The sequence below is a fragment of the Colias philodice genome, chromosome 25 (assembly GCF_061535455.1).
Source record: "Colias philodice isolate Cphi_HAF_F1 chromosome 25, ilColPhil1 Martin Lab GWU primary, whole genome shotgun sequence".
Lineage (NCBI taxonomy): Eukaryota > Metazoa > Arthropoda > Insecta > Lepidoptera > Pieridae > Colias > Colias philodice.
This window is the reverse complement of record NC_143110.1, coordinates 5,252,769-5,268,299: the sequence shown is the minus strand read 5'-3', so window position 1 is coordinate 5,268,299 and position 15,531 is coordinate 5,252,769. Positions and strand designations below refer to the sequence as shown.

Below are 15,531 nucleotides of genomic sequence, written 5' to 3'. Positions count from 1 at the left end.
ATTTGGCTCAAATGTTCTAGATGGTCCATTTCTCAATGATTTTTATTATTTTATGTGAAATAAAGAGTTAAGTAAATAAACGATAAGAATCACAAACGATAGGTATAAAATATGTAATTGTTTATTTTTATTCTTATAAATTGCGTTTGTTTTTCTATAATCTACGATGATTTTGATTTCATGTTTATTTCAACTAAGTATTTCATAATAAATTTATAAAGAAAAAAGCAATGCTTATTTTAAGACATTTATTAAACAACAGCTTATTTTATTTTTTAGGCACATTATCCTTTAAACTTTCTTTTGGAACAGCTTGGAATAATCCTTTTCTTGCCATCTCGTCTGCCCAATCTTCGAACTCTCCTCTCCTAAAAACATTTAATAGTACAATAAATTAATTTAATATTACTTAATTTTTATACGGTCTACTATCATATCTACAATGTTATTTTTTCTACTTTTTTTGTACTTGTTAAAACTTAAACATGATGCAAAGTTGACTTGCCCAAAATCCAAGTATCTGTATGTTGTCATTACAGCATTGATTAAAAAGTTAAGAAAACGATAGCAATTTTTGTGAATGTGATGAATCAAAAATGAATATTTGGGAATTTATTAATTTACTCATTTTAAAAAATAGCACTCATTTAATGCATAAATAAATCAATAACAATTGCAAATTTAGAAATTTAAGGACTTTAGAAAGCGGATAAAACTTCTACAAACAATCATTGTTCTAAATTAAAACAGACTTTCGGCAGCAAAACAACAATGCTTTAAAATTTGGTAAGAATTATGTTATACACTGTATACTTACTGTATAATATACAGTAAGTTAAAGTAATCTTGTTTAATAAGGAAGTGAGGTGTCTTGTGATTTTCCTATCTTAATAATTTTATTAATAGTACCAGGGTATTTACATCTTCTCAATGCATTTCTGACAATAATTATATTGGCTTTACTCTATAAGCTTATTCTTAACTAAATTAAAACATAAATTAAATAAACCCACGCATAATACTCCTTGTATCTGGCTCGCCGCGGTCTTGCGATAAAGAAGTACACACAAGACCCAGCCAAACAGCTGAGACACAAAGCTTGAATTAAAGTAGCTTTCGTCTGCGACCAGTGTAAACCACGCATTATTGGCTTCACTCTGCACGGGGGTGGAGGCAGTGGCGGAGGGCACACTTGAGCACAAGGGTCTGGTGGTTTTGGGGGACAAGCACTCATTGTTCTGTAGAAAAAGTGCATAAATTAAATATTGTTTGTGTGTTCATATATTTGATTGATATGCTATTGTTGATGAGTAAATTCAAATAATCATTCCTTTTCAGATACTAAACAACAAAAATGGCACAGAGTTCACATGGAGGTAGCCATCGCAGGAGTCGTGACCATGAGGGTGCAATGCGATACACAAATACAGACTGGGAGGCAAAAGAAGCTGTATACATCCGGGAACTGGATGAGGCACGCGCCAGAGCCACACAAATGGAAAAAACCATGAGGTGGTGGTCAGATTGCACTGCCAATTGGAGAGAAAAGTGGAGTAAGGTACGTAACGAAAGAAATAAGGCCAGAGACGAAGCAAAACAACATAAAAGTAAAGTTGATATCCTTTCCAAGGAAGTAAACACTCTCAAATCTGAAAAGGGAGATTTAGAACTACAAATAGAAGAGCTTAAAAGAGACAATGAAAAACTTCTCAGCTTAGGTGAAAAGAGGATTGTATCTGGTGACTTGAGTACAGAAGACGGTGTTGAATTGAGGAAAAAGAACACTGGGTTTATATCTCCTAATGAGTCATCGGCCCGTCAAAGGGCTTCATTAGATTCTCATAAATTTTCAAATGTAGATAATGTACTTGCTAACAAATTAAGCGAAATGAGATTGCGTTTAGATGAAACGTCAAAAAGCTTGCAAAGTGAAAAAGATCAAAAGTCATTCTTGCTTGTTAAGATTGAAACATTGACCGCTGAATTGCACAGTGCTAAGATGGAATTAGCTCATAGTGATAGAACACTTGGTTCTACAGATTCTAGTCATAGTGAAGTAGAGAGATTGCAAAACGAATTGCAAGACGAAATTGCCGCAAAACAGGTGTTAGAAGAAAAAATTGCTGAATTAAAAATGGAAATAGAGAGGCTCAAATCGGAAAATACAGTTCAGTGGAGTAAACGAGAACTCTTAGAAACGGAAAACATAGCCATATTACGAGAAAACAAAAAGCTGTACAGCCAAGTCTGTGAGTTGAGAGAACAGATACACAAACTTAATAGAATATCTGACGGTAGTATTTACGGAGTGCCCTACAATGATCACAATAGTAGATTGGATTCAAATGTGTTATATATTAGGAAGACTAGCGTCAGTCCAAGATCTCATGAATCTAGTAATGGTTCGTCTGAAGCAAATTTAGCGCACATGGACACTAAAACAAATACATCAGGGGAAGATGATGAATTAGCCATTGTAGAAAGGGATGATAATTGATAAAATCTAACTTACCTTTTTATTGACACAACTCAGATGACACAACTAATTCAGTTGTTTTTCAATATTTTCAGATGTCTAAAATGTCACTTAAAAAAGTATTTATTTGCATTTATATTTTATTAACTCCAATCCCATGCTCCAATCATGGAAATTCATTCAAGGTTATAAATAAAAAATTTTAATAACATTCCATGCTTCCAAGTGTAAATTAGAGAAAGAAGATATCAATGAAATTATTTAAACCAGATTTTTTTTATAAATACATATTAAGTTTGAAATAGATCTGTAGAGATTGTCTAATCTAAAAATGAACGCCCCTCCACTAAACTTAATTGTTTCAATGTGTGAGGACAAATAATTATTGAACCACTTTATATGTGTGCGCGCGGCGATTCTACTGCAAACTTTGACTGTCTCGCGCACTGATTTGTCAACTAATCGGGCGATCAGTTCAGGTGCCTAGCATTGTATGGCGGGGAGAGCGCGCTATGTACGGAATGACACGTCCGTTCTGTCGTGCATCGCGTCATTTATGCACTAGTTGGCCAACTGGTCCTGTCGTGCGGGCATGGAATTGGACTGGAGGACTGAACAACCAATGAGGCAGACCAATTTGTGTGTATTGCGTCTATACACGTACTTTGAATGTGAGCGTAAACACAGTGAAGGGGCGTTCATTTTTAGATTAGACTATCTCTAGTATATTATGTACTTGCTCTTGACTTGCTCCTTTGTGTGATGCTGTTAGTTTTGTAGTAAAAAAAGACTTAAACCCTAAATTAAGTTGATGTAAACTATACTTACAAAATTAATTTTTCCTATAGAAAAAAAATCTTAAAAAGTTCACTTTTGAACTAAATTATTTATACCAATTTAATTATTAAAGACATTTTTATGTATTCTAAGCTTTTTATAATTGATTAGTATACTTCAGCAGCTAGAATCACAGCTAGAATGCATCTAATAGATACCTGGTCAAAAAAATCTATGCTAAAAAACTGTGAAAATTAACCTATTTATACTATATATTTTTAATATGGCAACCATCGTAACCGTTTGGCTCAGATGGCCATATTCAAAATTATTTCACAAATGGATGAATAAAAACGAAAGTATAATTTTTAGATCAGCTAAATATAGATGATTGTTGACGAATTGATAGTCTAGTTTTTATAGATACTGTAAATGTACATTCAGAAAGAATCATTAAATCTATAAAATAGTTTTGTCCATTTTCAAAATTATATATCATTCTCTATAGCTTTATAAACCAAATTGTATATTATTTCAAAGTTTAAGCTATTATTTATTGCTTGACTTGCCTACAAATAGTTTTAATGCAATTTTCTGCCAAGTAACTGTACTCATGGACGTATAAAAAAAGACGGACGCCATATTACGAACAAACAACGTGAAGCCACCATAGTAAGCTAGCGATCGTGTAAAGACAATAAACACGCACACACTCTCACCATAGTAAGCTAGTCGGCCGCCATTACGTCGTGAACTACCGACTGATTAACTGCGTCACTGTTTCACAAAAAATATTTAAAATGCCGTCTTGCGTGGTTAAATGGTGTCGCAACAGTACAATTTTAAATAACAAAACACAAGGGATTACATTCCACAGGGAAGCAAGTTATTTCTTTTATGTTTTAATGACAAAATTATTACGGCAAAATTTATAGAAAAAAATACAGCCGCCATTGTCAACAGGACAGCTGTTGCCATGGCAACATGGCACACACACATGGATGTTTCGCCGCCATTACTAGGCTTCACTCAATGTTTAGGCGATATACCGTCCGTCTTTTTTTATACGTCCATGACTGTACTATAAAATGTAAAATATATTATATTCTTTCGTGTTTACTTTAATTTATTAAAAATGGCCTAACTTTAACGAATTTCAAATGATCTGTAGAACAATGTGTTTGTTTTTAAATCAAAGTTTGTGTGTTAACAATAGTTATCAGAAGTAATAAATGGAATAAGAAATTAACAACTTGTTTAATTTTATCTTTTATTTATAATTAATATATGTACTTACTTATTTATTTATTACAATTTATGCTAATGATATTCTCAATGATTATTTTCTTAATTTATTGGGTTGTTTCTTCTTAATTTTAGCTTTTTTCTTAACATTAACTTTGATATCTTCTTCATTAGACTCCAAACTGCCTGACGCTTGGAGCATATTTGATATGGCTTTTTTAACGGGAATTTGATCGTTCGCTGCATAATCAAGTATTTCTATTTCACAATGTTTCTGTTCTCCAACTTTTGTATGCACGATAGCGGGGAATGTGTCTCTATGTACATTTAACTTGCTATCTGAAGCTTTAGTTTCTATATCAATCATATCTTTGTCGGAAGCCAGATCATCATCATCATGAAAATCGCTTAAACTATCACTATTTGAATCACTCGATATTCTTGTATCTTTACTAAATGAAGTTATATCTAATTCGACTGGCGCATTGTGAGCTTCCATAAAGAACCGTATCGCTTTTCTCGGTTTGGTTTCGAACACTTCTGTTATTTTGCGTTTCAATGGTGAAGATGTTATAGCTTTGGATGGACTGCAAGTTTTAATTTTTCCCGGCTTAGATTTAATGTCGCTCTTCTTTTGAGGGCTAGTCTTTGTTTTCCTAGAAATAAAATAGAATGTGTTAGTGAATTTTATTATAGAAATTTGTTCTATTTGATCTTACATGAAATGTAAAAATAAAAAGCTTTAGATATGTATTGTTATCAATGTGTTAAATATAAATTGCTGTTTAACGAAAAATTTATCCATATAATTTTAAGTTAAATAGTTTTAAATGCAATTTCTTCATCAAAAATCTTACTACGAGGCAGAATTTGACCCCGTCACAAAACTGCTACTACAAAAATGGATTGTTTTTAAATTGTTTTCTATCAAAAAAATAAATAGAAACATACCTCTCTGCAGCTGATGTGAGATGCGCCATTGGATTTACACTCATCACCATGGCCCTTTGTTTTATTGATTGTACCGCATCATAGTGATCATATGTATCTCTTTCCTCTGGAAAGGAAATAATTTATTAAGAATTATATCTACACTATTATAGAGGAAAGATTATTATTTATTTAAATTAAAAAGATCTAAAACATACTTATTTTAAACAATATTTTAACTACTATGGACAGCATTTTTTTAATTTTTAGTACTTTTGGAGGAAGTTTGTAGTTTTATATTATTTAAACTTAGGAACACCATTTTATTGGACATAATATTAAAAAAAAAGTTTATTTTATTACCATCATCAAATCCATTCATAACATTCTTCAGGGAATGATGCAATTCTGCAGCTAGGTTTTCATTTATATATTTTATACTGGGCCCATCTTTTTTCATAGCTGAAAAATTATAAATTAGGTACAAAATTCATCTGACCTCTGCTCCACATAAATTTATAAACAAAAAACAACTATTTACAGACTTCAAATAGGTCAAATTAAAATGTTCATCATGGCAACCGCTGTACAGGGAAAAATCAATTTATATAATTAAATTTGAATATTCATATTTTTTACCCACACGAGCAGTACAGTGGGAACATATATGGGCTGATGATGATTATGTTGATTTCATAAGCATAAATCTAAAAAACATCTTATTATAAAACTTTCAAGTTTAAAGACGCAAAAGAGGCATGCATATTCAGCCCGCACACAACACACCAATCAGTCTTTCTCTATTGCTATAAAACTAGAAATTAATTTTAAGACCTTACCAGTGGCTGTATTCCTGACCTGCGCGTACCTCCGCGATATTATTCCCAATTCCTTGATCATGTCCAATTCATCATTCTGCTGGTAGAACACACCTCTGGGCCGGTGACCATTTTTGTCCAAACTTGTGCATCCTAGAAAGTTACAAATATTAATTTTATATTAATACAGTTGTTATGAATATAATAAAGAGCGTGTGTACGTGTAGCGCACACGTGTCTGAAATGAAACTTCTTTGGCAAGATTCAAAGACACCAAAATCGTCGCCTGAATCCATGACGGGCCGGTATTGCTTTATGCGACCTTGAAATTTTACTCTCAACGCGCAAGAAGTTGCACTTCAAAATTTTTTTGAAGAAGTTATTTTTGATATTGAATTTTTTGATATTCACATACTTTTCAAAAGCCTTATAGATTATTCTAATCTTGTACGAGTTATACTATTCCTGTGATAATTATAATATACAATAGTCATTATGCACAAGTGAAGACATCTTAATTTGTAGGAAAGAACAAGGTTCTTATTCTTCCGAAATTTTACTTCTACTTAAAAACTCAAATAATCAATTAAGAATAATTGTTAATTATAGCTAAAAATACATACCATCAATATATTTCCGTAATGTACTTTCAAATCCCCTCTCTCTCTCGGTCGCATGATAATGTGTATGTTTAATCAATATATCTCCCAATATATACACCACATCAAATTGTTTTTCCCGCCGTGCCACTGTCTCGATACGTTTTACGGTACTAACATCATCTGGGGTTAAACGGAGCCAGGCAAAGTCGGTGTATGGTTGTTGTGTTAGTAATGCATAGACTAGGTAGATGCCAGCTTTGATTTCCTGAAAGAAAATGATTATGTTTTTCTAATTTAGGTACAATAGTACTTTGGAAATAATTTTAAAAGTTAAAACACATATTGAAGTCTACTACATTTAAACACATATAGTTATAATACTAATAGTAGAAGGAAGAACTGCAAGTTTATTTTCTCATTGGTAAAAAAATATATTAAACAATATGTCAACAGTCATCATACCTACCCTCATCTATTGCTTACAAATGGATACAGAAATAAAACTAGTATCACAAGACTGTATTACACATTATGTCACAACAACTTACAAAATAGTATTAAGTATGTAATTTTAGTTAAAATTCCATTCTTTACTTACCTTAAAATTGCTAGTATTTGCCAGCATAAATTGCTTTCCAATATGAACCAACTCTTCCGACAATTCAGCTATTTCTGCACCAGACTGTCTTCCCCTATAACATTTTAAATATTATTTACATTATTTCAACTAGCTTTCTGCATGTAGAAATTTGAAAATCGGCCGCTTTGTAGAAAACTTAACAATTTATTGTAGTATATAGTTTGTTAAGCTTGCTTCTTCAAGAACCAATCTATCTTTAACAAAAGCTTCATCAAAATCCGTTACATAGTTTTAAAGATCTAAGCATATATAGGGCCAGAGAGATAGGAACAGTGACTTTGTTTTATACTATGTAGTGTACACTTCAATATCACAAACACATATTACCGAAAACTTTAATTTACTTAAAAAAAAATTCAATCTTTATTGGAAACTTGGTAATGATAACTATTATACTTACTGATAAATACAAGCAAAGTTCATATCTTTCCAAACTTCGCTGAAAGTGTAAAAATTCAAAGTGTCCAACTGTGAACATCTTTGTATCAGCTCTTCGCAATCTTCTTTAAAACCATCAGCAATATAAACTTTGTAATATTTATTTTCTGAAAGACGATATTTGATAATAATTATAGAAATACACAATTATAGAAATACATAAAATAGAAAATCAAATAAAGAGGTCAATGATTATTCTGTTTAGAACATGATGGAGTTACTAACATATTAAATTTTTTTTTTGTAACAATAATTAATTTAAAGTAGGTATAATTTCAAAAACATACTGACGAGTGGTCCCAAAAACTTTAATTTAAATTGTAATACTTACGTGCCATCTTGTTGTGAAGTTAAATATGTAGTAAAGGGGGTAATATTACATTATTATGAGGTACCTAATTTATATTTTATAATTTATTATTGATCTTTAAACATAAAAAAACTACACAACACAATCCAAAACACAAATTTCAATTTTTAATATCAGATGTCAATGTCATTATTGTCACTTGTCCACAGAGTAAATAGTAAACAGTGTTGCTAATTGAAAAATCATTTTCATCGATTCAAGATTGCCACTTAAGAAAAAAGAGAAGAACACGAGAAGATGAATGAATGTAAGGTGGAGTCCGCACTTAAGTTAACAACGCTTGCCTCAACCTGCGCAGAAGTCTTTTCGCAGTAATCCCCTCCACCCTAATACCTCTGTGAGGATTTTTGCTTTGTTTGTCTAAACCAGTTCCAAAACTATTGATCCAATTCTGAACATTCCCTCTACAGTTGTAAATGATATTATTTCATCATAAAGAACGGAATTTATTCGTTTTAAATTAAATTTTGTTTGTTAGTGTTTCTAGCTCTAGTTAATCTAATCGTTTTTGTAAATTATAAGGATGTGATAACGGGGACAGGCAAGGGAATTTTCAGAAATCTTTATTTGCAGTTTTATTTAAAAAAAAAATGAAATGTTACCGAGGTTACATTTCTATCTACATTTTAGAGTAATAAGTACTTTCCCTTCAAGTCACATTACAAAAGTTATTATAAATAAATAAATAAAAGTTCCACTTGTATTTGTAAAAATTCTTGCTGTAAAAGCACGTAAAAGCACAGAACAGTAGTAAAAGGGTATAAAATGAAATCCCATATCCGATTAAATATTTAATAGCTACATAAAATTAAATACCCATTAACAAACAACTGCATGTAGGTAACATTTCAATGAAACACTGGTAAGTATGCTTACAATTATTTTAATGATTTCTTGCTTTCGTTCAATAATGTATCTAACTGACAGTTAATGTCAAACAGGAATAATAGATCATAGAACGAAATGCTGTGCGCGGGTCGATGCGTACATTCATTGCAGATAATAAACACTACTAATTGATAACTAAGTGTAACTTGATTTTACAGAGGCGTCTTCTCGATCAATTTGTACCAGTGTCCGCACTCGCAACGGCGGGGATGGTCCTGAAAAAAAAAATTGTAAAATAAAATAAGGCCAAATCTACATGTACACAAAAATAAATATGTTACAAAAACGGAAGTAACAAAAATCAAAGTAATATGAATGTTTACGCAATAAACGATAGAAATTAAAATTGAACTGTAGTAATGGAAATAGTGGGTAGATTATTTACGTTTTTTATAAAATGTACTTAAATTAGCAAACATTCAATTTGTATAAACTACTAGCGGTCCGCCCCGGCTTCGCCCGTGGTACATATTTACGTTTTTTCTACGTATGAACCATCCTCGTACTTCAAGGAATATAATACATGAATCTATATTGTGTACACAAGACATTCATTTCAGTTCATTAGTTCATAATATTCTCCATTCACAATATTACTTGGTTAGTTTTAAATATTCAGTTAATTTTATATTGAAATAATATTTACCTTGTGTACCCAGAGCCAGTTGATGCTAGTTGAGTGTTCTTCACCTGAAATGATAAAATAATAATTTAGTTGTATATTATAATTCTGCCATTGCATACATACACAAAAAATAACTTTATTAAGTTTGAATAAAAAGTATATTTATCAAATACAATTATTAATTCTTTAATATTGTAATCACTATGTTCTTTTTGTAGAATATTTCCTTTACTTAGTGGAAAAATTATTCCATGTGACCATTACAAATAATTAATGACAATTTTGTTTCAATATTCATTCAAATTTTTTGAGCCTACAAGCCTATTTATTGTAAAGCCCATATTTAAATAGGAAATACTAATATTAATACCTAGAATTCATTTAAACAGAAAAAAATCATATTACATAACTATAGGGGATAATTAAAATTACTATAGTTAGCCTAATTGATATTAGTGTTGCACCATTTCATTTTGTAATTTTTGAAAAATGTAATCAATCATCATCATGTTAAAGTTTAAATTTCATTAACACAATTGTGATGGATAGTTTAGCCTTGTCTCAGTCTAGTTATATTGATATTTCCTGGTTATAAGCTGAGTAAGGTTTAAGATATTTAGATGAAAATATAAAGTTTAATTGTATGGCTTCTTGATTCTAATAATTGTGTTACTTTTTTTATAACACATAAAATATTACTTACAATAAATAAATATTACTGAAAGTACGTACATTAAATTAATCCTGTCTTGTTAAATAAATTTTGAACTGTAGTGTCTTATATAACGTGAACATCATGAATTTCTTGAGAAAAACAATTTGTAGAACTCAAATACTGTTGGGTGTGTCCATTCTTTCATAACATTAAACACTTTCACTTAATAAGAAAACCATTTGTAACATTAACGGTTTGTCTCTGTTATATACTTCAATATTGAGTCCCTATTACATGTCAAATACAGTTCACTTTGTATATTGAAAATTGAATTGCAAAAAATAAAATAACTATTAATATCATTTAAATTAATACATACATATGCAACCAACGATGCGGGCGTCGAAACATGAGGGCACCAGTGTGGGGTTGTCCCTTGTGCCTGCAGCTTTCTTCAGCACTTTCATGTTGAAGGGATCGTCGTTACCGGCCTGCATCGCCAGCAATTCCTTCTTCTCGAGACCAGTAGCGTGTTCCATGGGGTCTACCATCACTGTTTAGGAAAATTTGATTGGTAAATTTATTTAATAAATATATTATTTTGATAGATAGTAATAGTGTTAACATATTTTTATTAATATTTATTCAGTTATATTTATCACAAATTAATGTTTTCTGACTAGAATTGACCTAACACAATTTAGTAGATTGCAAAACATTGTAAAAATTGTTAGTTAGAATTAGGTAAACGTTAAAATTGGAAAATTTAAAGTTTACCAGTTCATACAGTGAGCGTGTGGTCTTATTCACACATTGTATTTACGATACAATACATATAAGGAAAATGTACAGATATCTATTTTGGATACATTTTTCAATACAAGGAATTATGTTATATTACCTACACTTTGTTTTAATATCATACTTATATTATCTAGGCATAAAAATGCGTAAATATATTAAAAGTGATTAAATATAACCAATCGATCTTGCTCTAGATAGGTAGTTACAATGTAAGTGATAAGATATAACCTAACAAATTTTTTTGCTATTTCTCATTTACAGGCCAATAATACTGATATAGGCATAGTAAAATGATTTACAATAATAAATTCGTGTTATTGCTTATTGGAATGTTTGTTTTTAATTTATTATGAAATAATGTTGTGATCATGCGAGATACTCTTCAAGGGGGTTCAGTAGTTCGGTGGTTTAAAAACCATAACCCGGCTATATATATAATATCAACATAAAACTCAGTGGTCTGTAATGGAAACATATATTTGTTTCTTACATGAAAAATATATTTTTTACATTACAAAATATAGCTTTTGACATTACGTAACTTAATTTTGACGTTTATGGCGAAATATTTTATGTGAAGGTTAATGTTCATTCTTACTTTTATCTGCGTATCCCCGTCGAGCAGTGGAAAATAGAACACTTTTAAGAGCATTTCCGCGAACAATTTGTCTACACAAGGAGGCCATTTCTATTTTTTTCGCACTACACCGCTTCTCACGATGGCAAGTGTGAGTTTGATACGAACGTTAAGGATGGGAGAAAAATCGATACTTGACAATCACACCGGTTTCCAAAATAAAGCTGTCTATTCACGTTACGTTACGTTTTTGAGCGAGGACGAAAAGGGGAAATATTAATTATTATCTGTAATTTCCCTTCAATCTTTCAATTTTAAATTTTGATTCGATAGTTTTATTCGATACTTGATAATTTTTATGAACTATATATTAAGATTATATCAACCCACAATATTGACGCAAGTAGCTTCAGCACAAAATTGAGGCACAACGGAATAAAATTGGGAACATGGGTGAAGATTTAATAAAATAATAATATATTAGTAAATTCCCCTCAGAGCAATAATTGAAATTCTTTAACTACTTTATATAAAATAACAAGTATGATGGACGAAGAAAACGAGATTCATTACAAAAACTTCTCTAAATCGTATTTTTAGGGGGACTAAGCCAGAGGGTAAAGCAGCTGTATGCGGTAAATTTTGAAAAAATTCCATATAGTGCCATAATGTGGGTTATTCCCCTACTACTATTAATCATAATATTAATATGTTTTCCTTAATATGAACGACGAAAAAGCGCGTGACGCTTATAGAAGTTTGAATTGCATTTTTGAACAGGGAAGCTGGCTAGGTTTGAGTATCTATTTATGATAAACCACCTAAAATCTACTATGCTTTTCTTCATATAATTAATACATAATATGAGAATAATGTGTAAATGACGCGATGGTAGGCATTATCTCGTGTCAGGTACTTATTCTAGTAATGAAATGATCATCGTTATTTAATAAATAGTTTTAATATTAAATTCAATTTAATATTTTGTGCATTTTTGCAAGAAAAGGAAATAAGCAAGCGAATACATATTGTTAGTTTTATTATAGAACTAACTTCTAATAAAGAAAGACAAATATTGATGAGTATATTATTATGTAACAAACAATTAACACCTTTAAATAAGGAAATTGACTTGTAATAAATTAGAGTGATGTTAAAATTGTGTCTAAAATTTATTCTGTAAATGTTAACGTAAAAATGCATAGGTATTACTACATATTTTTCTACACTGCAATATTTTTTTACTAACCAATTGTGTCAGTGCTGAAAGTTAAAGTTTTATTGGTTGAATTAACCACAGAGCAAGTGAAATAACGAGCAAAATGAGATATGAAGTAGGTAAGTATGTTCTACATATATGGCATAAAGACGCAGTTTCGATTCCCGCCTCGTGATCGAATTTTTTCTATTCTTCAAAAATTTTCAATCTTGATTTTAGTTTCCACTGAAGGAGCAGAACAAACAATGTTTTCTTATAAACGGTAATGCCAGCAAACATCTGAAATCAAATAATATTTTATTAAACGCACATCAAGTTTTGTATACTAGCAAATTATAATAATTTTTGTTTATAAGAAATTGTCTTTGATAATATATTTTTTAACAATAGACGATAGATACTCACCGTTAGAGCAAATGAAATTTTTCGTCGGATTTTAATAATCTTATTCACACATAAGATGAGAGACGAAATAACGATAGAATTAAATCAATTTCTTGTACGACCGCTTCTTTGGATAAAACATCCTTTGAATGAATTCAAACGAACATCAATTTCACCTTCCTCCAACTGGAAAAACAATTTTTTATTTATCACTAAAAATTTTTGGTTACGGATTTCTGCCATGTCCATTTAAGTAATTGTATCTTATAATTCATCAAGTCCCAGATTATGAGTGCCTAGATTTAGACTTCAGATTTACAGTACCAAAGTATCTTATTCATTTAGTAATTACAATAAAATTACCGGATCTGCCTGATAAATTTCTCTGTAGCATGACGGAGATACGCATTCTCGTACACAGTGTGTACGAATTAGTCCTTTTAATCCGCTACAAACCCTACTTTGCTCACATGCTGTTTCATATTCACGAAACGTCATTTCCTGGAATGATAACAAGTGTTTATATGAAATTAATACCTGAATTTTGTGTATCAACATATTAAAATAACACCTTTAAGTGTAATCATCTAAGGAAACAATGTAAGACTTAATATCATATGAAGCATATAAGTATACGCACATTTTTCGGTGTGTCTTTATATTGAAACTCTTTAAAGGTAAATGTACCAACGTTTTCTTCTCCTCGGCATATAATAAACATTCCTAATAGAAAGTACAGTCCAATTATTGATGATAATTTAAGCATTATTGTTATCTAGATAATTTCTTTGTCATATGTACTATGATACTGTTGTATTTACTTTTATGAAAAATCAATACTTTGCGAGATGTTATTGCGCATGTCAATATAATTTTCTACGTATTAACATTAGAATTGTATTTAAACCATTAAATTATATGATATATTATAAAATCTAATTATTTTATATTATATCATTGAGACACAATAACCACAAACATTTGTTTTACATTTCTGTCTCTATTTCAGTAGCCTGTAGTATTTTTGTGTTGCAGTCGCATGTTTACCGATTCATTGTGACATCCGAGGTGACATCACTATAACACTAAAATAAAGAATGAATTTCTTGATTCTTAATATTAATTATGTTTCTTGATTTGGTTTTGTTTCACTTGAAAGATTGAAGCTTTTTCGTTGAAATGGAACATTCATTATTTGTTGCTATACCCGCTTTATCTATTCTATAAATTTTCTGTGTTTTCTTGAAAACTTTTTCTACATCTGTAGTCTGTCAAGTGTCAATTTTCTATAAACTGTGAACAGAACTGTGAACGTCAAATTTCAGAAACAAAGAGTAAACTTACAAAGTGAAAACGAATGTGACTATTGCAGATTGATATTCGAATGAGAGTCAAAAATTTTCAGTGTATGAAATATTCATAAGAGTCAATAACCTTTTCGTGAATTAATAGATCAAGACATACTTGTGGAAAATAATAAAAATCGATGTGTAGTGTTGTGAATCGAATTTAATAGTGACATACGTAGGCCTCCAAATTATTGATAGGGATTTTCTGAGGAATCTCTTGAATTTTATTCATCATTCAGTCAATTAGGTAAGTAAGAATTATGTTTATTTGTTTGATATTCGTTCATTGAGTGGATATAATCGATTTATAAAGTTATGACACCCACCTAAATGTTCTTTTTACCATACATAAATACACTGATTATGTAAAAAGTTTATCTATATGTAAATGTACTTGTTCCTAAAGTAAAGTAATCAACAAAAAATGTGAGTAACTGTATGAAAAATATTTCTAATTCATTGATTTATTTTGATAAAATCAATCTTCAGAAATAAAGATAAGATCACCAAATTAGAGATATCAAATGATAAACAGTATTTTCATGATATAATATCTATTAATAAATGTACAGGACATTAAAACAGGTTACATAGCATGATCTAGTTAAAATAATTCAAATGTTCTGAATTCATGATTAGAGAATGAACCTTCAGTGCAAACTTAGTGCAAGAGCACTTGTAAGGAAAATACTGCATCGTAATTTGAACCCTATTGCGTAAGCAATACACGCCAA

General features: G+C 30.4%; 6 protein-coding genes across 7 annotated transcripts in view; 2 read left to right on the top strand and 4 right to left on the bottom strand.

The window, feature by feature from the left end:
- Positions 1 to 234: 234 nt before the first annotated feature.
- LOC149477384 (cytochrome c oxidase subunit 6C-like) lies at positions 235 to 1,284 on the bottom strand. The gene is made up of 2 exons (XM_089711062.1): positions 1,014 to 1,284; positions 235 to 368 (listed from the first exon to the last, which is right to left on the bottom strand). The coding sequence occupies exons 1-2, from the start codon at positions 1,253 to 1,255 to the stop codon at positions 269 to 271; spliced, it is 342 nt and encodes a 113-aa protein (XP_089567188.1). The 5' UTR covers positions 1,256 to 1,284; the 3' UTR covers positions 235 to 268.
- On the top strand, positions 554 to 3,078 carry LOC149477383 (coiled-coil domain-containing protein 102A). Its single transcript, XM_089711060.1, has 2 exons — positions 554 to 786; positions 1,339 to 3,078. Exon 2 carries the CDS (start codon positions 1,355 to 1,357, stop codon positions 2,495 to 2,497), a length of 1,143 nt encoding a protein of 380 aa, XP_089567186.1. The 5' UTR covers positions 554 to 786; positions 1,339 to 1,354; the 3' UTR covers positions 2,498 to 3,078.
- Positions 3,079 to 4,527: 1,449 nt separating this feature from the next.
- LOC149477382 (uncharacterized) lies at positions 4,528 to 8,419 on the bottom strand. Its single transcript, XM_089711059.1, has 8 exons — positions 8,258 to 8,419; positions 7,889 to 8,033; positions 7,447 to 7,540; positions 6,870 to 7,113; positions 6,268 to 6,399; positions 5,792 to 5,890; positions 5,450 to 5,555; positions 4,528 to 5,154 (listed from the first exon to the last, which is right to left on the bottom strand). Exons 1-8 carry the CDS (start codon positions 8,262 to 8,264, stop codon positions 4,593 to 4,595), a joined length of 1,389 nt encoding a protein of 462 aa, XP_089567185.1. The 5' UTR covers positions 8,265 to 8,419; the 3' UTR covers positions 4,528 to 4,592.
- A 655-nt stretch (positions 8,420 to 9,074) lies between these two features.
- LOC149477381 (cytochrome c oxidase subunit 5B, mitochondrial-like) lies at positions 9,075 to 12,027 on the bottom strand. The gene is made up of 4 exons (XM_089710839.1): positions 11,867 to 12,027; positions 10,844 to 11,017; positions 9,831 to 9,874; positions 9,075 to 9,399 (listed from the first exon to the last, which is right to left on the bottom strand). The coding sequence occupies exons 1-4, from the start codon at positions 11,952 to 11,954 to the stop codon at positions 9,337 to 9,339; spliced, it is 369 nt and encodes a 122-aa protein (XP_089566965.1). The 5' UTR covers positions 11,955 to 12,027; the 3' UTR covers positions 9,075 to 9,336.
- An 863-nt stretch (positions 12,028 to 12,890) lies between these two features.
- LOC149477380 (uncharacterized) lies at positions 12,891 to 14,425 on the bottom strand. Its single transcript, XM_089710939.1, has 4 exons — positions 14,089 to 14,425; positions 13,812 to 13,949; positions 13,470 to 13,634; positions 12,891 to 13,343 (listed from the first exon to the last, which is right to left on the bottom strand). The coding sequence occupies exons 1-3, from the start codon at positions 14,212 to 14,214 to the stop codon at positions 13,554 to 13,556; spliced, it is 345 nt and encodes a 114-aa protein (XP_089567065.1). The 5' UTR covers positions 14,215 to 14,425; the 3' UTR covers positions 12,891 to 13,343; positions 13,470 to 13,553.
- Positions 14,426 to 14,750: 325 nt separating this feature from the next.
- Positions 14,751 to 15,531, top strand: part of LOC149477378 (uncharacterized) — a 73,700-nt gene continuing 72,919 nt past the window's right edge. For both annotated transcript variants that reach the window (XR_016317633.1, XM_089710713.1), the window contains exon 1: positions 14,751 to 15,044. The gene's annotated coding sequence lies outside the window, so the exon portion shown is untranslated. The remainder of the gene's footprint in view (positions 15,045 to 15,531) is intronic.

Coding starts and splice junctions, on each gene's coding strand:
- LOC149477384 (XM_089711062.1), bottom strand. CDS start 1,255: ATGCACTTTTTCTACAGAACAATGAGTGCTTGTCCCCCAAAACCACCA. Junction 369..1,013: donor AGATACAAGGAGTATTATGC/GTGGGTTTATTT, acceptor AAATGTTTTTAG/GAGAGGAGAGTTCGAAGATT.
- LOC149477383 (XM_089711060.1), top strand. CDS start 1,355: ATGGCACAGAGTTCACATGGAGGTAGCCATCGCAGGAGTCGTGACCAT.
- LOC149477382 (XM_089711059.1), bottom strand. Junction 5,891..6,267: donor GGTCAGGAATACAGCCACTG/GTAAGGTCTTAA, acceptor ATAATTTTTCAG/CTATGAAAAAAGATGGGCCC. Junction 5,155..5,449: donor CTCACATCAGCTGCAGAGAG/GTATGTTTCTAT, acceptor TTTTATTTCTAG/GAAAACAAAGACTAGCCCTC.
- LOC149477381 (XM_089710839.1), bottom strand. CDS start 11,954: ATGGCCTCCTTGTGTAGACAAATTGTTCGCGGAAATGCTCTTAAAAGT. Junction 11,018..11,866: donor ACGGGGATACGCAGATAAAA/GTAAGAATGAAC, acceptor TTTCCTAAACAG/TGATGGTAGACCCCATGGAA. Junction 9,875..10,843: donor CCGCATCGTTGGTTGCATAT/GTATGTATTAAT, acceptor TTATCATTTCAG/GTGAAGAACACTCAACTAGC.
- LOC149477380 (XM_089710939.1), bottom strand. CDS start 14,214: ATGCTTAAATTATCATCAATAATTGGACTGTACTTTCTATTAGGAATG. Junction 13,950..14,088: donor ATAAAGACACACCGAAAAAT/GTGCGTATACTT, acceptor TTATCATTCCAG/GAAATGACGTTTCGTGAATA. Junction 13,635..13,811: donor AAATTTATCAGGCAGATCCG/GTAATTTTATTG, acceptor TTGTTTTTCCAG/TTGGAGGAAGGTGAAATTGA.